Source organism: Aquarana catesbeiana, linkage group LG02, assembly GCF_042186555.1.
Source record: "Aquarana catesbeiana isolate 2022-GZ linkage group LG02, ASM4218655v1, whole genome shotgun sequence".
NCBI classification, from domain to species: Eukaryota; Metazoa; Chordata; class Amphibia; order Anura; family Ranidae; genus Aquarana; species Aquarana catesbeiana.
Window position 1 is genome coordinate 451,807,009 of NC_133325.1, and position 24,851 is coordinate 451,831,859.

Here is a 24,851-nt window from a genome sequence, read left to right on the forward strand (position 1 = left end):
TAGAACACAATTTTAAAAGATGGATCTCAGACTACTGTTAATATTTTTGGGAGTAAAAAAATAAACCAATTTGTCTAGTGTAGACAGGGTACCTCCACAACTTAGGTAATTAGTTCAAATGATTGGGAAAAGAAACGGGAAAGAGACAAGTGGTTGAATGGAGGACCAAACCATGGTATTCATATGCCAAATAAACTTTATTAGTACAAAAAAATAGAAAGATTGAAAAATTACCCTCTGAGCACCGTAACATAGAGTAACACTATTTTAAGGTGCTCAGAGGGTAATTTTTCTATCTTTATATTTTTATATTTAAGTTTATTTGGCATATGAATACCATGGTTTATACTCATTGCTATCCCCAGGACATTTTACAGAAATACGCATACACTCGTTACAAAATTTATTTGGGCACACAGACACCCAAGGATTAGAAAGACCCTCCTGAAGCTGCCAAAACAGCATGGGGGACTAGCGGTCCCCGATAAGTTTGAATATCATCAGTCAGCTCTTGTAAGTTGATTGATCGATTGGTGTCAACATAGGGATTTAAAAATCTGGCCAAGATTAGAGCAAGCACAGAGAAGTCAGCTATTGCACAGGGCACCATGGTGTTATAGGGACCTCCCCCCCTTGACTAAGACACACCCAACTATTGGACCAACGTTACGCACGTGCTATAATCTTTTCTCCAAGGGTAAGCTATCCTCAAGGGATTCACCTCTGGTCCCTATTTTGGGGAATCCACAATTAATTCTAGGTCTTCGGAAGGGATCCTTTGACACATTGATAAAGCGGGGATTATATCAGGCCTCGCATTTTGTAAGAGCAGGATGTTGGCCCACGTTTCAGGAATTGACAGACAGAAATGACCCCTATCAAATGGATTTTTGGCGGGCAGTACAATTAAGACATTTTTTACACACTATGTGTCCCTCTGAGTCCTTGGACCACAGCTTGCTGCCATGTGAGAAATACTGTATGGAAAAAGGACCGCTCTTGCACACGCTTTCAAAGATGTATGCTTTGTTGGTCAAACCAGAGAATTTTCAGTTGCCTTTCTTGCGAAAATGGGAATTGGATTTGAATAGGGCAAAGCACCCACATAATACATTCCATATTTAAAACAGCGACTTGCACGAAAATGCAGGAAACGCATTTTAAGATGGTACAGAACTCCAGCTGTACTTCATAGAAGCTTTCCAAACATATCAGATGGTTGCTGGCACTGTCAAGAGGAACAGGGGACACTATTACATATTTTTTGGTCCTGCCCTAGAATTAGGAATTTTTGGAAAGAGGTCAGGAAGTCCTTGCAAAAATTTAGTGATTTTGAAATCCCGGAAGATCTGGCTTTTTTCTTACTGCACTTATCCAAAATCCCTTTCAAAACATAAAGGAAGTCCATTTTGTGCCATTTATTGAATGCAGCCAAAGCCTGTATCCTCCTTACCTGGAAACAGATAGCCCCCCACAGTGGGAATGTGGCTTAGGAAGGTAGAGGAAGTAAACCGAATGGAAGACTTAGTCTGGACATCCCTACAAAAACGAGAAATTTACACAAAAACATGGTCACTATGGAATCTTTATTTCATCAGAGGAAGGAGGAAAACTTATTGATGTGACCTCCATGAGATGAGGGAAGTGGACACGGATCCCTCAGTATAATTTAAATCTGGAGGAGGGGGAGCCTGGGGGGGGGGGGGGGAGGGAGAGAGAGGTAGAATTTTTCTTTTTTTTTGGGGGGGGGGGGGGTTAGAAAAGGAAAGGAGGGGAATAGTCCCACATTAGCCGTTATGCAGGGGGGGGGGGGGGGTGGATATTGCGCCGGATCTTGTATCAGGGGATGCATTCCCCTATGATCAGGATTGGTTAGCAATTTGGAAAGTGGAATTGAGATACTTCTATTGTATATTTTCCCAGATTCAATGTTATTGTTATATGATATTGAACCTGATGATATGCTGTTGGTTGCTTGTATATTGATGTTGTATGTCAATTATGGAAGAGGCTGTAGATTTTTCTTTGTTAAAATAAAAATAGAGAAGTTAAAAGAAAGCTGGAACAAAAACCAAGTCAACCTAAAGGGGCCATACGGAATAACCAACAGGGAGACCAACTTAAAGATAAGAGACTCACAGCCTAAACTGTGAAAAGAAGCACACATTTGTGAGCTGGGTCTGGACAGAAGGACTGGAGAACTGATGTAGTGGTTGAGGGAAGATCAGACTTGCCCTAGGTTAGAAGAAGGTCCCTAGAATTCTGTGAATGGAAAGACTGTCAGGTCAGAAACCCACCTCACAGAAGTAATTACTATCAGAAAATAATCTATGAGGTTTAAATAAAGAAAAATTGTCTGCAAGGAGTCCAAAAGGTGATCCCTGAAAATTCACAGAGAACCCCAGCTTCATCCCACTCAGAGAGAGAACAGTGACAAGGTTAGACCGATATGTTACAGGAGCTGGGACAATGACACCTTATTCCAGGAGAGTTCAAAATGTCAAAAGGTAGATCTGCTAATTTGTGTGGCTACATAGATAGTTTGAAGGCGAGAAATCGAAGAGGAAGCTGGAGGCAAAGGTTCCGTCTGTATCCCTGGAATATTTCTCTGCATCAAAATGCCTAAAAAGCAGACTATCCGGGAGTTTTTAAGGATTAGAGAACATCGCCCCAGTTTGGAAAGTGGGGGTGCACCTTAATGCTGATGAAAGATTCTCTGAGAGTTTTGTAGGGTTACTACCACAGACTTTGCGGGAGGCCACAGAACCAAGTTTAGGAGTGCATATTCCAAGAATAGCAAAACGAAAAAGGAAGAGACTTGGCAGACCTTTTCCAAGACTTTTCATGCTCAAGCACATGAGTGCTCTTACCTCCAGTGACATCCTTGATAATACTATCAAGCATTGGTTTGAAGAGACCTTGTACTTTAAGGATCTCGTGGGTCAGCTGCTCCTTGGTGGCAGGGTCCACAAACCAGCAATTTAAAATGGTATGTAACCCAAAAATTAACATTTAATTAATTGCAGCTTACCAAACTTTAAATGTGGTGGCTGAACTGATTCTTGTTTAGGCTGTTTCTCCTTTATTCAAGCAAGTTTGTTATTTTTCAATTTTAACAAACCAATCTGTGCAGGCAAAGTAGCAGTTAGAGACAGGGGTGCTTACAATGGTCAGCTTTTATGTAAAACCTTTATCCCAAAAGAAAAAGAAATGCTGTAACTGCTTAAAAAGTGTTAGCTTGAATTCAGTTTCAATTTGTTAGTCAAGTACATCCAAATCAGCTAGACCAACACTACTCTCTCCCTAGACTGGTAATGCTGCTGTTCAGAGATGTCTGCTTACTACCTCATCCAAAATACAGACATCCTAAAACAGCAAGTGTGTTACTGGCTGTATCACTAGGTGAAATAAAGGGAGAAAAAAGCCTAAAAAAAGAAAAGAAAATGTATTTAGCCACCACATATAAGGGTTGGTAAGCTATTATATTATACCTTATATCTGGTAGCAAGTAATGGGTCTAATGACCAGAGGGGACCAGGGTCACTGCAGGTGGACAGTAGGAACCAGCAGGGTGGCTGGAGTCCCACATAGCACTCTGCAAAGTGGGAGCAGCAGTTGGGAAGATGTTTCCTCTGCACTGAATGGCAAGAAAGAAAGGGTGCTGCACACTCCACCCAGTGGAAGACGTCAGTGTTGTTCAGCCTGATTTGCCTACTTACAGAGTGAGCTATGCAAGAAAGGGCAAACACTGAGGCCAGGACCGCTGTTAAAAATCACGAGGGCCACATACAGCCTTCCTAGCAGGACCCCCCCAACCATGCCTACACTCCATCTACCCCCCTGGGGTACAACAGAAAAGCTGACTGACTTTATCCAACACCACCCCAAAAATGAAAAAAAGGTCCTTCCTCTTCTTCCACCTCCTGGACCCCTCTGTTAACCTGATTGAGTCTAGGAAAATTAAATTTAAGCCCTGGTAAGCAAGTAGGAGTGGGGGTGTGGTCTAGTAAAATCTATTTATTCATTTAGGTAGAAATGAACAATAAAACTGCCCTGGGCACCCCTGTTTAGCTAATGGGGCCTGGGCCAAGTACAACAGGACTGGTTGTACTGCATTACACAGAACCTAATGTTGGAAGGTCAATTTGAGGCTAGCCCCAGAATGTTCATTCCCGGCAAGGTCCAGCTGTGGCACTCCAAAAGCCTGGGTTAATGATATACTGGGCCGGATTGCTGCAATTCTAGAGATCAGGCCAGAAGTGATATATTGAATAATCTTAAAGAAAAGTGAAAAAAAAAATGAAGATTAAAATGCTAGCAATACAATAGCTTAGACTTCCTAGCAGAGCTTTAGTTATTTTGTTTGCTTTAAAATATAACCCTCATTAAAAATATATCATATTTGCTGAAGTGTTTAAGTATGATTAAAAACTTAGGTTACATTCAAATCTCTGCATTGTGTGTTGCAGTAAGCTATATTTTCAACACATTTTATAGATATTACCATTTAATTCTATAGAAGTTTTGCAAAAACCCACAGCAAACATGCAGCAAGCAGAGTTCCTGCATTAAAAGGCAGCAGTGAAACTGTACTTTAATTGAGCCAAAATATGCCATCACTGTAGTCAGACATAGTTTTAACCAATGACATCGTGTTACCTTCTTCCCTCCTTAGCAATGTATTGTAGGTATATATTTTTATAAAACATATTTGCATGCACAATATTTGAAAAAAAATTGCAAATGCAGTGATGTCCAAAAATCAACTCTTACAAGAATCTTTGCCATAAATATAAGATAATTACCTGTGCTGGGGAAAAGAACACTCAGGCATGTCAACGAGAAGAACAAGTGTAGTGTAGTTATACATGTCACCCTCCTCCCTATGAGGCGTTTCAATGTCCGTAAAGAATCAGGGGACAACAGGCCTTTGAGATACTTCTCCATAATGTTTTTGCCTGGAAGTCTTGTGTCTGAGACAGGAGAAAACACAGAGAGACAAATCAGCCAAGATAATATGAAAGCAGGTCATAATAAGCTTGATTAATATTGCATTTCTATGTTACTGCCAACAAAACCCTTTTCTGGCTTTTTAACATGATGGACATAAATCCAAAGTGGACATAGCAAGCCACCTAAACTGGCTAAAGCACAAGATAACAACTGTGAAGTTCCATGGACATCAGTGAGTTAACTATTGCCTACTGAGAGACGTCACCTCTCTTGAGTCATTCGGGAAAGGAACAGCTGTTTATTATGGAGAGATTCCCAGGTGAACACAGATCATGTGAGACACACAACTCACATCTAGCAGGATGTGCTTTTAATCTTCTTCTTTCCAGATAAACATATAAACTGGATGGAAGGATAGAAGTCAACAATAAAAAACAATGTAGTGAAAAATATAGATTTAAAGTGGAGGGCCACCCTAAAAAAAAAAAAAAAAAAAAAAAAAAAAAGAAAAAAAAAAAAAAATGTTCCTAAAAATCTGGAGAAAAAAAAATGTAACTTACTAGAAATGGCTGTTGCTAGGTAGATCATCCTAATCTGCCACTTCCTACACTGCAGTGATCTTCAGTCTTCTCCTCCTCGCGTTGTCTTCTGGGAAATGGGGGGCGCTGTCTTCTGGGAACTGTGTGTGTCCCACAACACAGCACGCATGCGCATTAGGAAACGGCAGTGAAGCTGCAAGGCTCCACTGCCTGTTTCCCTTAGTTCGAATGGCTGCGCTGGGATCAGAGAGCCGAGGGACGGGTCGGCCTTGGGGGGCCGACATCGCAGGTACCAGGGACAGGTAAATGTGCTTATTAAAAGTCAGCAGCTACAGTGCTTGTAGCTGCTGACTTAATTTTTTTTTTTTTTCCAGCTGGCCCACCGCTTTAAATGCACAGTCCCAGGATCCCAGTAATATAAACTTATAGGTGAAAACACAATAGTTCAGTGCAAAGATGTGCACAAAAATTTGGTGGTGATTTGAAAAGTGAAGAGGTGATCTAGTACAGTGCTCCAGAATCATCCATTGCACCCCTGTGAAATGGACACTTACCAGAAAGGCTGGCTGCCATTACAGCAGCAAACACGCATTCAGTGTAGATCCGCCATCTGTTGTGGGGAAGGTTGTTCAGCAACTCGCACATCCAGATATTTAACTTACAATTCCAATAAATAGTACACTACGGAGACTTCATTTGGCTCCCAATGAGCTTTATTTACTACATCTGGATGGTGCGAGTTGCTGAACAGCCTTCCCCACAACAGATGGCGGATCTACACTGAGTGCGTGTTTAATGCTGTAATGACAGCCAGCTTTTCCGGTGAGTGTCCATTTCACAGGGGTGCGATGGATGATTCTGGAGTGCTGTACTGGATCACCTATTCACTTTTCAAGTCACCACCAAATTTTTGTGCACATCTTTGCACTATTGTGCAAAAACACTTTTTTGGACTTTATCTCAATGTGCTGTTCATTTCTAACACAGTATTCTCATCTCATCGCTGTTCATTTACTTTTGGCGCTACACACTTTTTCTTAAGATTATTTATAAGTTTGGTATGTCTCTTATCTGTGTCAGCTGCCGCCACACCACAGCACAGAGATGCATCTTTTTATTTCAGAAATTATATATGTTTGGGAATCCACACATTAGCTGGCAACAAATCTACATTGTGTTGGTAGTTGTGTGGCAGTTCCAACACTTAGATGTGCCCCCCTGCACATATTATATAGGCTAAAACAATTAAAGTGGTTGTAAATGTCAGACATGAAATATGAATGAAGCATATCCTTCTATACTGTGAACTTGTCTTGATCCAGAGCACTAATGCCGTGTACACACGGGCAGACTTTTCGACCGGACTGGTCCGACGGACTTTTGAACGAACGGACTTGCCTACACACGATCACACCAAAGTCTGACGGATTCGTACGTGATGACGTACGAGCGGACTAAAAAAAGGAAGTTGATAGCCGGTAGCCAATAGCTGCCCTAGCGTGGGTTTTCGTCCGTCGGACTAGCATACAGACGAGCGGATTTTTCGACCAAACTCGAGTCCGTCGGACAAATTGGAAACATGTTCCAAATCTAAAGTCCATCAGATTTTTGACCGAAAATGTCTGCTGCAGGTCCGATGGAGCCCACACACGGTCGGATTGTCCACCGGACTCGGTCTGTCGGACCAGTCTGGTCGAAAAGCCTGCCCGTATGTACACAGCATTAGTGTCATTTCTGTACGCTGCTTGGCTCTATCAACATGAGTCACGTCAGACAAGTTTTCTGACACCAAGAAAAAAAATGGTGACGGGGAGGAAGCTTCCTCAGTGCGCTCTGCAGAGTGTAACTTCAGCTCCCTATCCCTTGCTTTTCACAGCTGAGAGATCCTGTGTAAATTCTGCACATTGAATGAATGTAGAGGAAAAAAAAAAAAAAAAGAGGATTGCAGATAAACCAGTACAACTTATGTAGGAGGATTTGTCTAATCTCTGCATCATGTCATTGGGGCTTTGTAAGGGTTTACAACCATTTTAAGTAGAAATAACCCCATCAATTTAATGGTTTCCAAAAACATTTACATTCAAGGAATATTGTGAATGATAAAGTTACAACTGCTTGTGTTCCCAACCAAATTGTCAAACCATCAAATGGCTGGTGTCATACATGATGACATGTGCAGCATCATGGCAAATGCAGATCAAACAAAAACCAAGGTGACAGCTTCCTTGGCTGTAGAAGGATAAGAGAGTTTAGTTCCACTTTAAAGTATGCTTGATATATAATATTGTATATAGCAGGCATCACCAAATGGCAGACCACGGCTCGGATGCGGACTGAGTTACAATCCCATCCCGACCACAGCCTAGCCAAATACATGGCTGAGTGTTCTCTAAGCCTGGCCGCCCTTCCAGCGGCTCTCCAGCTGGCTCACTGCTGTCATCCTCAAGTAAGGACAAAAGACTGTAGGAGCGGCAGGTCTGAACAGTGGGCAGGATGCCCAAGTGTCCTCTAAGCCCGCTGTAACGAGCCCCTGCTCGCTCGGTTCCACTCTCCCGACACTCCTCTGCTGCTATAGATTCAGATTGCAGATCGCACGTCTGATGGTTCAGTCATCCAATAATCCGGGATTAGAACTACAGCTATGTGCTGTTCTAATCCAGTTGTGTAGCTCAGAACAAACACCAGGCAGGCTGTATGTAAGTTCAACCAGGAATCTATTTTATTGAAAGGAATACAGGCTCTTTTATACAGTAAAAGAGGAGGTGTATACTTCCTGCTCATATTACTCTGAACATACACCTGTGACCAGAAACCTAATTAACATGGGCTAATTAACTAATCCCTTAAAGCTGGCCATACACCTATAGATTATCTGCAGATTTTCTATGGTTAGATGGAAAAAGTGCAACAGATTTCTCCATGTTCGCTAAACTGTGTGGATGGAGGAATCTTCCACTTTTTCCATCTAACCATAGAAAATCTGCAGATAATCTATAGGTGTATGGCCAGCTTTAGACAGCCTAGATGACTCAGACATGACCTTTAGGCCAGACTGGCCGTCTTGTAGCTCAGAAAACCCAATCAACATTATCACAAATCAACACCGAACTCTTGTTCACACAATAGCAGAGTTAATTAACACAAACAACAATGGGGATCTAATGACTCTTAGATCCCATACTAGACTTATTTACAATACACATTCTAGCAGGCAACAGACAGACAGGTGGCTGGAATTGACATCAGCATCTCCTAACAGTATTTGTCCCAGCATTATGAATCAGCCAGTATTTCTAATATGGCAAATAGTCTGTGTGTCCTGGGGGACCAGGACCCGAATCCACAGTAATACCACCTCAAGGGTCCCCAGGCATACAGCTCACAAAGAGCACCATTCCCCCAAATGCCAGGGCCCACGATCGATTGGCAAGAAGCTAGCATACAGTCCCCTCCAAAAGTCTCTCTCCCGGCTAGGTCTGTCACACCCGCCCTCCCAGCTGCTCTCCTGTCGACTCGCCACTGCCTTTGTCATCCTCGAGGAAGGGCAAAAGTTTATAGGAGTGGCAGATCTGAATAGTGGGTGGGGCTTTTCAAATTAAGAAACGGATGATTGGTTGCTAAGCCACTACTTGCAACCATTCCCCTGCCTTTACCATGAAAAGTCCCACCCACTAGTCAGAACTTTTGCGCTTAAATTTTGCCCTTCTTTAAAGAATACCAGCAGCGAGCCAGCAGGGGAGCCGCTGGGAGGACAGGCTTAGAGGACACTCAGGCGTCCCTCCCACTATTCACACCTCCCGTGCCTCCAACCCTGTGCAAGGTAGGACAGTAAAGGTAGCCAGGTGGTTGCTGTGATGTGAAGGAGACATAGAGTAGTGTGAGGAAAGGGACAGGAGTCTGCAATACTGCAATATGAAGAAAGGGCTGCAGTGTGGATGGGGGCTGTGATGGAATTAAGGGGTCTGTGGTGTAAGAGGGAAGAGGGGGTGGTAATGTGAAGGGAGCATTGATGCAAGGATGGAGAGAGGGGGGCTATGATGTGAAGGGGGCTGTGATGTAAGGATGGGGGCTGAGGGCTCTGGTGTAAAGGGGGAGTATGTGATGTAATGCTAGGTTCACACCTATGCATTTGCTGTGGCTCACGTTTGCACGGACACAGCAGCCCATTCAAATGAGAGAAAAAGGTTCCTGAACCTTTTTAAAAATGCAGCCGCTGGGAAATCGCATGGTGCTTTACACTTGTGCAGAGATCTAGGTTTTCCTACACTAGAAAAGCATAGGTCTCTGCAAGGGCATTGGAAAACAATTGTTTTCTATGTGCCCTGTTCACACTGCATTCTTTGGCAACTCACTGGAGCTCACCTCAAGGTTCTACAGTTTGTTTCTTCTGCATTGCAACTGAGCTGTGGTGCATACAAATGAATGAAATGTAATTACTTTTAACATTTTAATAGACTTAAATGCGCATTGCACCACCACTTTCTGGACCCCGCACCAACAGGTGCCCACACAGTAGAACCCTGCATTTTACCACGAGGACCAGGGTGACCAGGCCCTAAACGCTGGGGGTACTGTGATGCGTACAGGAGGCTGTGATATGAAGATTGTAAATCATAGCACAAACATGAGACTTAGACCTCCGCTGGCAGAAAATTCTATTGACTGGACCTCTGAATTTTATTCCAGTACCCCTGGTATATAGTATGGTCATTATTAACACTCAAGAAAACATTGAGCCTGCTAGAAATTTCAAATAAGAAAATGAATAGAACACTAGACTAACAGCCCCCCCGCATAACTTAAAACGTTGTCCTGGGTTAGTGTTACCCAGAATTCCAGCACCACACACATTTGGCCCCTTGCAGTGGAAATCAGAGAACAGGATTTTAGGCAGCTGCTGCTTGATCTTTGGGAAACCTCACATCAGGGCAGACCTCAAGGGGGACCAGCAGACCTAAAGTCTGTTTTTGAATTTATGTCCTCTTTATAAACAACAGGTGATCCATTTGGTTAAGACAAAGACTGGCAAATACTACATTGGTGCACCACTTCTAAAATAAAAGGTGCAGTGAACTACCACAATGGCACTGCACTATAGGAAATGTAGAAGTTAATTAGGCCATTTGTAGCCATTTTGAATATTGCAACAAACAGACAAAAAATACTCATGTCAATAAATGAAAAAAGTACAATTCGCACCAGCCAGTACATTGTGTCTGCTGGTACAGCAGTTCCTATACATAACAGATACACACAGGACAACAGATTATCTGTCCAAGGAGAAAGAGCTCTGTGCCAGACAGCTTGGCATCAGTTCCAGTCTGTTGGTTTCATTCTCGTTGACTGTGCTAACTTTGGAATACGTTCAGCACACAAAACTGATTAGGGCTTGGAAATTAATCTTTAAATATGTGCACAACCAAGCTATTGGTTTAATATATAAAATTGATTGTAATTAATTTAAAAAGTGACATACTAAAAATACAGTGTGCGCAAATAGTTGGTAGCTGTAACACGAGGCGAGCTTGTGACCTGAACAGGATAACGTACAAACATATTGGATGGCAGCTTACCTGTACAGTCCCCAAGTGGTATTACGATCCATGGAGGTGGTGTTCTCCTTCTTCCACACCTGGTTGCCAGTCACTAGCCCCAACCCCCATCAGTGCAGCAGGGATCATTAGGAGACACCAGCCAGCCGGATAACAGAGCGGGGATCTCCCGCTGTGACAGATCTTGTATGTGAAATGCCGGTCACCATAAAGTCTCCCCTCCTGGACCGGCTTTGTGATAGACAGCACACAGGTCCAATGCTGGTCTAAGAGGCGGGACTTTACGGCGACCAGCGTTTCACCTACAAGATGTGTCACAGCGGGAGATCCCCGCTCTGGCATCAGGCCAGCTTCTCCTAACGATCCCTGATGCATTTATGGGCACAGATAAGACTGCAGATATGGGCACAGATGAGACTGCACTTATGGGCACAAAGATGGCACTGATGAGGCTGCACTTATGAGCACTGATGGGCACAGATAGGCTGCGTTGATGGGCCCAGATAAGCTGCACTTAAAGGCACTGGTGGGCACACTTTTTAGGTCTTATTTTCAGTGCTATGTGTATTATATGTGACGTTACATATTACAGAGATCGGTATTGTGGTAAAATTGAAGTTTATTAAGATTTTCATACATTAGAGGGTTCCACTATTATTATATTATTATTATTGATTAGTAAGTTAGAGCTGCACTTTTTTGTTTTTTCTCATGCTGACATTTACTTGTGCCCCATGCTGATGTAAAGAAGCATGTCCCGGCTCTTTCTTTCTGTGTTGTGGCTAGGCATGTGCTCATAAAGACTATACAACAGGGGTCTCAAACTGGCGGCCCTCCAGCTGTAGCAAAACTACAAATCCTATGAGGCATTGCAAGGCTGACAGTTACAAGCATGACTCCCACAGGTAGAGGCATGATGGGACTTGTAGTTTCCCAACAGCTGGAGAGCGGACAGTTTGAGAACCCTCCTATACAAGCACTGATTGCTGTTAAAAAGATCTCAAAGCTCCAGCAGGAGGAGGAATATTTCTAATACTAAATTACAGCAGAGTACAAAATATATAATTATGGGCCTGTGTCTACAGTTCGGTAATGATTACATAAGGCAAGTAAGGGCAATCTGTTTATCTCCTGTTGTGGCTGGAGGAGAGAGCACAAACATGCTTTGCATTTATAGGACTATAACCTACCTATCCTGCTGTGTGTTACTGAGTAGTGTGGTTGGCTGCAGAATGAGGGATGTGATTTATGTTGAAGTGGGCCTGTTCACGTTTAACATGTACAGGCCTAGTGTCCCTCCCACATTCATTGCAATTTCCAAAGCATGATGAGAAGTGTAGTTTGATTAGGATAGGATATGATGTAATCCCTGTTCTAACAGCTCCTCTTTGGCAGAATAGATGCTGCATTTTTTGAATTACAGACAGGACTTTTCTCTTCAATGGTAAGGAATTTCACAAATGTAATAACTGTTTAGTGTTTTATGTGGGGTGGGGGTGTACTAATGGGGGAGTTCTGCTTTAATGTTGGTATCCACCCAGATGCCTGACTGGCAGCTTGCTAAACCTCTCAGCGAGCTGCTAAAAGCCTGAGCCAGACACTCCTGTCCCCTCCACAGCCCAGCACTCCAGTGAGTCTTTGAATGCTAAAATCTTGATATAGAGGCGCCAGGGGACAGATGCAGCATCACATCGATGCTGCATCTACCTAGGTGAGTATGTATGTTTGTTTTTTTAAAACCCCGCACTTCTCTTTTAACCGCTTGCTGACCCGCCACAGTACATTTACTGTGACAGATCGGCTCATACAGATACAATCATGTACAGGGGGTCCCCTACTTACAAACATCCGACTTACAAACGACTCCTACTTACAAACGGAGGGAGACAACAGGAAGTGAGATGAAATCTACCCCTAGGAAGGGAAATTCACTCCTGTAACAGTTAATATGGGAAAAAGGTGTCTCCACTGATGCTTTATCACCTATCCTTATTTCCCTAATAACCCCAAATTTTCAAAATCCAATTGTCATTGGGACAGAAAGTGAGGTGAAATCTTCTGAACAGGGGCACAGACAGCAAAACAAATGTTACAGGGGTGATAACCCTTCCCTATGCTATCTACAAAACTTAAAAATAGATTTTTTAGCTGGAGCTACACTTAAAAAATTTACCTGTTCCGACTTACAAACAGATTCAACTTAAGAACAAACCTAAAGTCCCTATCTTGTTTGTAACCCGGGGACCCCCTGTACCTGTAAATCACGGCTTTTGCTGCAGCAATAATTTACGCCTGTTTCTGCTGATCAGCTCAGAGAATGACAGAAGAGAGCTATCTTCGTACAGCAACGATGTGCTGATTTTTTCTGCACATTGCTTAGTAAAACACCACACAGTAAACATCGTTAGGGACACAATTTAACCCCTTGATTGTCCTAGATGTGCCACTTTGTGTTGGTCTATAACATAAAATCCCAATAAAATACATTTACATTATTGGTTGTAACATGACAAAATGTGGAAAATTTCAAGGGGTGTGAATACTTTTTCAAGGCACTGTATTAATGCCTGGCATATATTTTTTGCTCATTTCATGAACACACGCAAAAATTTTACACTCGTTCATGCTCTATTATAATGTGAATGCAGCGTAAAAAAAAAAAAAAACACACACAACACAAATTGAAAAATTATATGTTACCCAAGGATCTCTCTGACCTCCTGAAAATGCTAGCTGTATGACTGTTCCTGGCCTCAGTAATATCAGTCACAGTGAAGTAGATTAAACAGCACAGTGCTTGTGCTATGTAATCTGCCCCCCTCTAAACTGTAAAAAAAACCTGCATTAACCTGCCACTTCCTGTATCCCCTCTCTGCGCTGACCACAATAATTAGGGCTGCTGAGCCCTGACCACCGTGGTCAGAGTACGTCCCTGCATCATCCGCAGCCCTGCTCTCGGCTCTCATCTCTTCCCCCTCATTCTCACCTCCCTGCCTGTCAGTTGTGTCTGTGTCTCTGTCCCAGCCGCCACTATTATTAAAATAAAAAAAAACTACAATGGTCACTGCCATCCTCTCTATTATAGCCTGGGTTTAGCACACTGTATTCTTTTATAAAAACGAGGCTTGTAAATGCCTGTTTAGCACGATCCTCAGGCCGGTCACATGACTTTCAGCCGGTTTCCAGGGCTACTGCAGGAGGGGCTGAGCAGCCTTGTGACCTCCCCAGCTGACGTCAGAGGGAGATCTCGGCCCCTCCTGCAGTATCCATGTATCAGAGGTATACAGCGGGTGCGAATCAGCCTGAAGACAGCTCTAAACAAATATTTAGAAGCAGTTAAATAGTAATAATGTTGGACTATTTCCAGATACAGATGGAAGTCCACAATCCCTACTATTTATTCGAAAGTAAAAACTAGGGAAGAGAGCCTCAGCTATCTCCTAAAAATTGGGATTTTTAAGTGGACAGGATCATCTGTATAATAAGGTAAGCACAGACTTAGAACCTTGAATAAAATTACATTTAGAAGCCTTGTTTTTATAAAAGACTAACAGTGTGCTATGCCAGGCTCTAATAGAAGGGCTGGCATAGACTTATATTAATGGGTTTACACACACTTTAAAAGATGTCAATGCAAGTTACACTGAAATCGCACAGAAATAGTGCAGGAACCTTTTTCAAAGTCGCTGTGACTTGAGTCGCAGCACTTTGAGTGGTTCCATTGCCACAAATGGGGTGCGTCTTGTCATGTGACTTTGAACTGTCAAGTCGCATGACAAGTCGCACTGGTGTGATCCAGGGCTAAGAAGCAAATCAAGCGTTGCTTTCAGGGAAAATGGCATGCACTTGAGGTGCATTCACTATTTTTTCACACTGCATTCCTATTGGCATGTAAACAAAAGTAAACAAAAAATGGCAAAAGGAAACCGTATAGGGTGTATTTATAAAATAAAAGTTGACATATTTGTCCAGCAAAGCTGCTGGCGCAGTCATTCAGTAGGAATGGAGCAAAATCAAATGTTCTCCTATTTCTTCAGCAGATCGAATGTTATTTACTTGTAAAACGCAGAGTGCTCTGGGAAAATACAGCATTATGGCCACTAGATGGAGCCGAGAATCATAAAAAATACATTTTTATTTCTGGCATGTCGAACTGTTTACTTTTGTTTGTTAAAGTGGTTGTAAAGCCTTAAAGTATAACTAAAGGCAAAACCTTTTTTTTTAGTTTTGGATAGAGTTCAGGGGGATTAGAAACCCATTCATTTTAATTGCCTCCATTAAAGAGGTTGTAAACCCGATTAAAAAAAAAAAAACCTGTAAGACAAAGGCATAATGAGCTAGTAATATGTTATTAGGATGTGCTACTTCATATGGCTGCAAAAATTAATTTAAAGTGATACTACACACACCATTTTAATTACATTGTCCCTTTTATTTCTGTATGTGGCTGATGGCACTGTAATTATGTTAATTTAAAAAACATCCAAGTACCTTTTTCCTAATCGATATACAGCTGTCACATGACTCAGCTCTTTCCCAGCCTGTCTGCAGGGAAACATAAGCAGGAGGAGCTGCTAGTCCTCTGCTGCTGGTCACATGTTAAAAAAATAAAATAAACAGCCTTTGGAATACAAAGAAAAAATAAATAATATCAAATAAACGTTTTTGTATAATAATCTTTATTATTTTCGGCTAACATAGTATGGCCAGATTTCTGCCAGTCACAGGCCTCCAACCTGTGTCTTAGAATAAAAAGGGAGGTGAAGCCACCATTAATCCACATGCAATATCCCACCCCATTGTGTTAAGCTGGTTAGTGGGCATGGAGGAAGAGGGAGGGACTGAGCTGCAATATACCACTGTGTATACGCCCACATGTTTGACTCTATAGTCACGTGGACTGCTCAGATGTGATAGGAAGGAAATGAAGGAAATGCTCAGCATAGAAACTCACTGAAAACTGAGCATGTGCAGAGTTGTCACCACAGCTGCAAAATATCTAGATGAATTGGGGATATGGACAGAAGGTAGAGATCAACCGGGTTTTTTGCAGAATACACAAAACAAATCCCATAGTGACTGAGTGAGTATGAACAGCATGTAATACACCATTTATTGATAGTTTTTTATAATGTGGGTTTAGTGGCACTTTAAAGACTTAGGCTGCTAACACACTGGGGCGGGCGGGCGTTGACAGTAAAACTCCGTATTCGGCCTGCTAGCGGCCAAATAAAGGGTTAAATGCGTCCATGTCGCACCGCTGCCGAAAACGCTTTTCAGGCGCTTTGGCAGCAGTGCCCATTCATTTCAATGGGCAGGAGCGGTGCATACACCGACTCCTTCACCGCCCCAAAGATGCTTGCAGGACTTTTTTTTTTTTTTTTAACGTCCTGCCAGCACAGCGCCCCAGTGTGAAAGCACTTGGGCTTTCACACTGCGACTGCAGGGGAGCCGTTTTTCAGGCGCTGTACAGGCCTTTTTTTTAGCCCAAAAGTGCCTGAAAAACGCCTCAGTGTGAAAGGGGTCTAAAAGTAAAACTAAAGGCAGAACAGGAATAGTAGGGATATTTTCCGATAGGGACACTAGTTTTGGACACCCTAATGAAAAAAAACAAGTTTGCCTATAGTTCTACTTTGACTGTATTTAATAACTAACTACATCATATCTGACATGAGAATTAATGTCGATACCATATGACTCATTAGGAGCCAGAGTCCACACTACAAACATTTGGAAGCTATAGAATTAAGGCCCTCCCTTCAAAGTCCATTTATTTTGATTGTAACAATATTGTCTTTTCTCTGCAGAGTTCATCACATAAAGGCCCTTTCAAGGGCCTTTCTGTATTCTTATCAATTCTTTCTGTGGTGTAAAAAACATGCTGCACGTAATGATTTCGAAACACTCTCTACACTCTGGTGTCAGTTTATGAAACTGTGAACAGCGTTGATCCCGAGAATCACCACTGATCTCAGCTAATAAACGGTTTATGAAATATATGTAGGGGGACTATTTATTTTATTAACATGAGGTGGGCCGTCTGTCCGTGTACTGAGCAGTGATAATAAACGGACACCTTGGTGTTTCATTGAATTTCTGGTACTGTAATCTCGCCATGTCTCAAGATTACAGTATCAGGGGGTGTTCTCCACTGTTTGAAGCGTTTGTAGATCGTTTCACTTCACAAAAGGAGAAGCGATCTACACAGCTTCATAAACGATAGAACGATCTCCTCTGTGAATGCCGGAGAATGGAGCAGTGGATATTTTTCACAGCTTTATAAACAGACATCTGTATGCCTTGTCAGGGCAAGAAAAAACGGAAAAAAAAACATCCAAGTCAGGGCCCTTACTTAAAGAGGAAGTAAACCCTAATAGGAGAAAAAGACAGGAGGGCACATAGCGTAATTCCGTAATAAACTTACAGCTTGTTTATTAAAATAAAGGAGTAAGGCCCCTTTCACACTGGGGCAGTGGGGGTGTCGGCGGTAAAACAGCGCTATTTTTAGCGCTGTTTTACCGTTGTTTTTGCAGCGGTATTCGGCCGCTAGCAGTGCGGTTTTAACCCCCGCTGGCAGCCCAAAAAGGGTTAAAACCGCTCGCATAGCGCGGCTATAGCCGCGCTGCCCCATTGATTTCAATGGGCAGGAGCAGTTTAGGAGCGGTGAATACACCGCTCCTTAGATGCGGCTTGCAGGAGTTTTTTCTTCTCCTGCCAGCGCACCGCTTCAGTGTGAAAGCCCTCAGGCTTTCACACTGAACAAACAGTAGAGGCTGTTTTGGGTCGGTTTGCAGGCGGTATTTTTAGCGCAATACCGCCTGCAAACCGCCCCAGTGTGAAAGGGCTCTAACGCTCACATTTGTGATGATATAAAAAGCGCTTATAGTAAAAACAATGGCAGTATCAGAGGCATCAGTAGTGCTTCCCGACGCGATTCGTCCTATAGGACATCATCTGGGGTACTGATCCACTGAAAATACTGCCCTTATATAATAAAAGGGGCCCCCAAACTAAGCTGTGGCTCAAATGAAACACAGCCATTCAATTGAATTTACTTCCGGGTGTGCAAAATGGCGTCAGTGGCATGCGGTTCAAGCCTTGTTACAAGTAAGAAACAGAAACCAAAGACGCACAGCTGGGACGTCTCTAAACAGCAGAACTGCGGATACTTCCGGGTAGACGTGATGTAGACGTCGTGAAGGACTACTGATGCTTCTGATACTGCTATTGTTTTTACTATAAGAGCTTTTTATATCATCACATAATGTGTTATTCCTTTATTGTAATAAACAAGCTGTAAGTTTATTACGGAATTACGCAATGTGCCCTCCTGTCTTTTTCTCCCTCTATATATATATTTGACCTATTTGGGTTAATTCCTTAATACATCATCGGAAGTTCATTGGGTCCCTTGGAAATAGTGTCTTTTGTGGCAGTTGCCTTCCGGGTCCAACATTATTCAAGCTTGATTGACCCAGTGGGTATACACCCATCTGGGTTCAATCCTTCCGGTAAGCCTTTAGAATATATGGTGGCGAACCTCCTATCAATTTTCTTCACTAAAGTCACAATTATTCAATATACATCACTTCATCATTTGGATCACCATCATTTATTTCTTTATGGACACTAGCAATTAGATTGTGATTGTTACCTATGCCATCAAGGATATTTTCTCAGATGCAGTGACTATCATCTTATGTCCACTTATAATTTTACACATATTGTTTCATATATATATTTTTTTTTTTTTTCATATATATTTTTTTACATGATTTCATTTCTATGTTTTTTGCACAGTCACTGTATATGCATGTTTACCATTCTCAATAGATATCTGAGACTTTCATATTTTTAGCGCTGCACTTTTTTATTGTGTCTTACACTCTGCATATTTGATCCTCTGCTGTGCTGTCTGCTTTTTGTTTTTAGGGGACAGCGCGGTGTATATATATTTTGCCCCATAGCAAGCTGCATGCTGTGGGGGCACTCAACAGGAGGGAGGGGCTAGAAGCGCTGAATTGGGACCTGAGAAGAGGAGGATCGGGGCAGCTCTGTGCAAAACCAATGCACAGAGCAGGTAAGTATGACTTGTTTGTTATCTCAAACAAAAAAAAGTTTTTAAAAGGCATCTGATATTTGCGGGTGCTGGCTGTAAGGGCTCATGCACACAGGACAGCTGCTGTTAGGGGCGTCTGACATGCCCCTCCATGTTAGCCTATGTGTCCATGCACACAAACTGTCAAAGGCATTTGGAGGCATAAGTGTTTAGTGACAGTAGAAAAAAAAACGACAGCCTGTGCGTCCAGGAGCTGAGGCTTTTGAGCTTTGAGCTTAAACGAAAAATGCCCTTAAATGCTGCTAAACATTGTAACAAGCTGTTAGTTGCGTTTAGCTACGTTTGGCATTTTTAAGCATTATTACATTATAGGTAGTATTTTTACTGAAAAAAAAGCTGATAAACGCTATTCAAAAACGTAGCTAACAGTGCTTTTTTAACGCTGCTTTTTCCTGGCAGCAGCGCTGGTGTTTTTTAAACGTCCTGTGTGCATGAGGCCTAAGAATACAATACTTGACAGTGAGAGATTTATCCATCCATGCTGAGAAGTGTGAATGGACGAATATTTTAGATTTTTCTTTTCTGACAGCCCACAGTGTTGCAACCAAGTTATTTAACGTAATCGTTTTCTGCATTACCTTAGGATATCACTTTAAATAATTATGACACAGGCAACAGAGCCATATGGATGGCATTTACTAGGGCATGTGTCAGCCATTCAGTGTTCAAACTTCCTAGAACAAAGCATTGTCTATTCAGACACAAACACTGATCTGAAAATGAGATACGCCATCAGCTGTAGGACAGCTTGCATGTTTATTTGCAGTTACACCCCGAACAAAAACAGTATTTCTACTTTCCATATGACAGTATTTATTACCCTCAATTCTATAAATGATCTTGCTAAGGTTATTAAAAACGGCTCGTCATGAAAGCATTTTTCAGGTTTCCATATAAAACAATGGCATGGCCAGGTGTGGTGAGCCCAGTGCAGGCTCAGTTACAATTCACTGGTCCATAGTGAAGAAGTGCTGAAAGAAGCTGTCCAAGATAAGCACGGTGTACAGCACATAAGTGGAGGCAGTTTTGGTGCTGCTGTGAAATAAATATTTGCCAAGTCGTGGAAAAAAGTACAATACAAGACAAAAAGGAGACTGTGTTTCTTAGGGGAAAAACATGGAAACACGTATCAAAGTTTATTTAAAACAAAAAAAACAATAGGATTTAAAGTGGTATTAAACCCAAAAACAAAAAAGTAATATATTGCAGCTTTCTAATGTGGGGTGGTGTATTTGTTTTCTTTTTTAAGGCTTTTTATCCTTTAGGCTGCATTCACATCTGAGCGTAGCGTCTTTGAGCATTTTTGCACGTTTTTGTGTATGATTTCGGCATGTTCTTATGCGCGTTTTGATACAGTTTTTTTTATTAGCCAATAGAGAAAACTATCAACTGTTGCTAGGTTTTTCAGCTTTATTTTTTCCATTTATGAATAAATAAATGTAAAATAAAATACACAAATAATCATAATAAAAAAAAAAATATATACAAAACATGATTACCATGTAATATAAAATAACCCCTAACATTAAAAAAATAAAATAAATAATAAGAATAAAATAATAACTAAACACCGAACACAAAATAAAGTAAAAATAATAATAAAAAATGATTATTGTTACTAATAATAATATATTTAATATATTTTAAGGTTGGGGTTATTACTCATGCATGTAATATTACATATTAATAAATCATTGTATTATTTATTTATGATGATTTTTAGCTATTTTACATTTATTCATATATTATTACAATTTTTTTTTTTTTTTTTTTTACATTTGAGCAGAAAATTGCGCAGCAAAGCACACATACATGCGCAAATGGAGCTTTTCCATTAATTTCTATGGAAATAAAAACTTGCCAAAAACACACAAATTTGCTCAATTTGAACTACAAAAAAAGGCTCCAGAACTTTTTGAGCTTCAGGTGACTTGGAGTGTTGATGTGAATCAACTCCATAGAAAATAATGGATTTTTTTCTCCTCTGGCATTTTGGAGTTTCAAGCTACAAAAACACTGAGGTGTGAATGGGGTCTTATTTTCACCTGGTGAAACAGTATTTTTTTGTCCTAAAGGTGTCCGTTTATAAAACTGATCAGCGCAAGGATCACCGCTGATTACAGTCCATTAATGGTTTATGAAACAGATGATCGGGGGAGAACATCTCCACACACTGAGAATCTGTGATTGACTGACACAGAAACAGCTAGAATTTACACTTTCGATTCACCAGCCCAGAGCTGGTGAATTGGGGAGTGAAGAGAGAATCCCGGGGGAAGGAGGAAGATTTTTGGACTTCCTCCTTCAGATCCCCCTAAGCCACTATATATATTATATACACACACACACACACACACCTTCAGTATCTCACAAAAAATGAGTACACCCCTCACATTTTTGTAAATATTTTATTATATCTTTTCATGTGACAACACTGGAGAAATGACACTTTGCTACAATGTAAAGTAGTGAGTGTACAGCTTGTATAACAGTGTAAATTTGCTGTCCCCTCAAAATAACTCAACACACAGCCATTAAAGCGGGATTCCGTCCCTGAAAAAAAAAAATTAAAAGTCAGCAGCTACAAACACTGTAGCTGCTGACTTTAAATAAGTACTTACCTGTCCTGGGTGCCCGCGATGTTGGCCGCCCGAGACCGACCCGTCCCTCGGCTCTTGGGTCCCGGCACCGCCATCCTAAGTAAGGAAAACAGGCAGTGGAGTCTTGCGGCTTTGCGGCCAGTTTCCTACTGCGCACGCGCGAGCGGCGCGGCGCTCTGTGAATGGCCCCGTGGTGTTCTGGGAACACACATAGTTCCCAGAAGACAACGGGGCTGCTCACCGAGGAGCAAAACACGCCGCGGAATAGGAAGAGGCAGATTAGGAAGACTGCCTAGCAACAAGGGTTTAGGTAAGTTTAATTTTTTTTTTTTTTCAAAAATTTTTTTTTTATTTTTTTTTAGGATTTTTCATGTTTTTTTTGTTTTTTTTTTAGGGTGGCCCTCCACTTTAATGTCTAAACCGCTGGCAACAAACGTGAGTGCACCCCTAACTGAAAAATTGGGCCCAAAGTGTCAATATTTTGTGTGGCCACCATTATTTTCCAGCACCGCCTTAACCCTCTTGTGCATGAAGTTCACCAGAGCTTCACAGGTTGCCATTGGAGTCCTCTTCCATTCCTCCATGACAACATCACAGGGCTGGTGGATGTTAGAGACCTTGCGCTCCTCCACCTTGGCCAGTCCATCACCTTTACCCTCAGCTTCTTTAGCAAGGCAATGGTCGTCTTGGAGGTATGTTTGGGGTCGTTATCATGTTGGAATACTGCCCTGCAGCCCAGTCTCCGTAGAGAGGGGATCATGCTCTGCTTCAGTATGTCACAGTACATGTTGGCATTCATGGTTCCCTCAATGAACTGTAGCTCCCCAGTGCTGGCAGCACTCATGCAGCTCCAGACCATGACACTCCCACCAATATGCCTGGCAGTAGGCAAGACACACTTATCTTTGTACTCCTCACCTGGGTGCCGTCACAACACGCTTGACACCATCTGAACCAAATAAGTTTATCTTGGCTTCATCAGACCACAGGACATGGTTCCAGTAATCCCTGTCCTTAGTCTGCTTGTCTTCAGCAAACTGTGGGCTTTCTTGTTCATCATCTTTAGAAGAGGCTTCCTTCTGGGATGACAGCCATGCAGACCAATTTGATGCAGTGTGCGACGTATGGTCTGAGCACTGACAGGCTGACCCCCCACCCCTTCATTCTCTGCAGCAATGCTGGCAGCACTCATATGTCCATTTCCCAAAGACAACTTCTGGATGTGACGCTGAGCACGTGCACTCAACTTCTTTGGTCGACCATGGCAAGGCCTGTTCTGAGTGGAACCTGTCCTGTTAAACCGCTGTATGATCTTGGCCACCGTGCTGCAGCTCAGTTTCAGGGTCTTGGCAAACTTCTTATATCCTAGGCCATCTTTATGTAGAGCAAAAATTATTTTTTTCAGATCCTCAGAGAGTTCTTTACCATGAGGTGCCATGTTGAACTTCCAGTGAACGGTATGAGAGAGTGAGAGTGATAACACCAAATTTAACATACCTGCTCCCCATTCACACCTGAGACCTTGTGATACTAACGAGTCACATGACACCGGGGAGGGAAAATGGCTCATTTGGCCCAACTTTTGTTGCCATCGGTTTAGACATTAATGGCTGTGTGTTGAGTTATTTTGAGGGGACAGCAAATTTACACTGTTATACAAGCTGTACACTCACTACTTTACATTGTAGCAAAGTGTCATCTCTTCAGTGTTGTCACATAAAAGATATAATAAAATATTTACGAAAATGTGAGGGGGTGTACTCACTTTTGTGAGATACTGTAGGTGTGTGTGTGTGTGTGTGTGTGTGTGTGTGTGTGTGTGTGTGTGTGTGTGTGTGTGTGTGTGTGTGTGTGTGTGTGTGTGTATATATATATATATATATATATATATATATATATATATATATATATATATATATATATATATATATATATATATATATATATATATATATATATATATATATATATATATATATATATATATATATATATATATATATATATATATATATATCAATCACCTGTTTAGTGCTGGTGATAAAGGGTGATTTAGCTAGAAGGCTGATCTGGAATGTGTAGACAGTGCTGTTGGCTATATTGCTCACATAAACAGGCCCTCGGGGCCAATAAGCTGGCTGTAGGAGCTGTCAGGTTTTGTCCCAAATCTGGATGGGCAAGAAATCCTGCCTCTGTTATACAAGCTTATTATTATATATATATTATATATAAAATGTGTGTAGGAGGACAGATATTTTGTTAACTAGGTGGGCAGTCTCCTCCGGGAATGTCCGTGTACTGAGCAGTGATAGTTTATCACTGCTTAATAAACAGACACCTCGAGTGTTTCAGTGAATTTCTGGTACTGTAATCACGTTATGTCTCATGAGATCCCAGTATCAGGGGCCGTTCTCCACTGTTCGAAGCCTTTGTAGATCGCTTCACTCCTCCAATGGAGAAGCGATCTACACCGCTTCTTAACCACTTGCTTACTGGGCACTTAAACCCCCCTCCTACCCAGACCAATTTTTAGCTTTCAGCGCTGTCACACTTTGAATGACAATTGCGCGGTCATACAATAATGCACCCAAATGAAATTTTTATCATTTTTTTCCCACAAATAGAGATTTCTTTTGGTGGTATTTAATCACAGCTGGGATTTTTATTTTTTGCTAAACAAACAAAAAAAGAAAGATGGAAAATTTTGGAAAAAAAAAAATCATGTTTAATAGTTTGTTATAAAATTTTGCAAACAGGTAATTTTTCTCCTTCATTGATATGCGCTGATGAGGCGGCACTGGTGGGCACTTAAAGGCTGTACTGGTGGGCACCGATAGGCACAGTTAAGGCGGCACTGATGGGGACAGATAAGGCGGCACTGATGGCCACTGATAAGATGGCCCTTATGGGCACTGATAGGTACCACTGATAGATGGCACTGATGGGCATTGGTAGGTGACACTGATGGGCACTGAGAGGTGGCACTGATGTGCAGCACTGTTGTTGAGGCAGTGATTGTGGGCACTGATGCCTATTACTGGGTGGCACTGGCAGGGGGCACAGGTGGGCACTGGTGATCTGGCGACAG

The 24,851-nt window shown here is 41.9% G+C and overlaps 1 protein-coding gene across 1 annotated transcript in view; it reads right to left on the bottom strand.

Moving 5' to 3' along the window:
- KIAA0319L (KIAA0319 like) overlaps positions 1-24,851 on the bottom strand; it is a 163,062-nt gene that overhangs the window by 115,289 nt on the left and 22,922 nt on the right. Inside the window, exon 3 of the mRNA XM_073615590.1 lies at positions 4,806-4,973. Within this exon, the coding sequence (XP_073471691.1) occupies positions 4,806-4,947 (142 nt within the window). The 5' untranslated portion in view covers positions 4,948-4,973. The remainder of the gene's footprint in view (positions 1-4,805; positions 4,974-24,851) is intronic.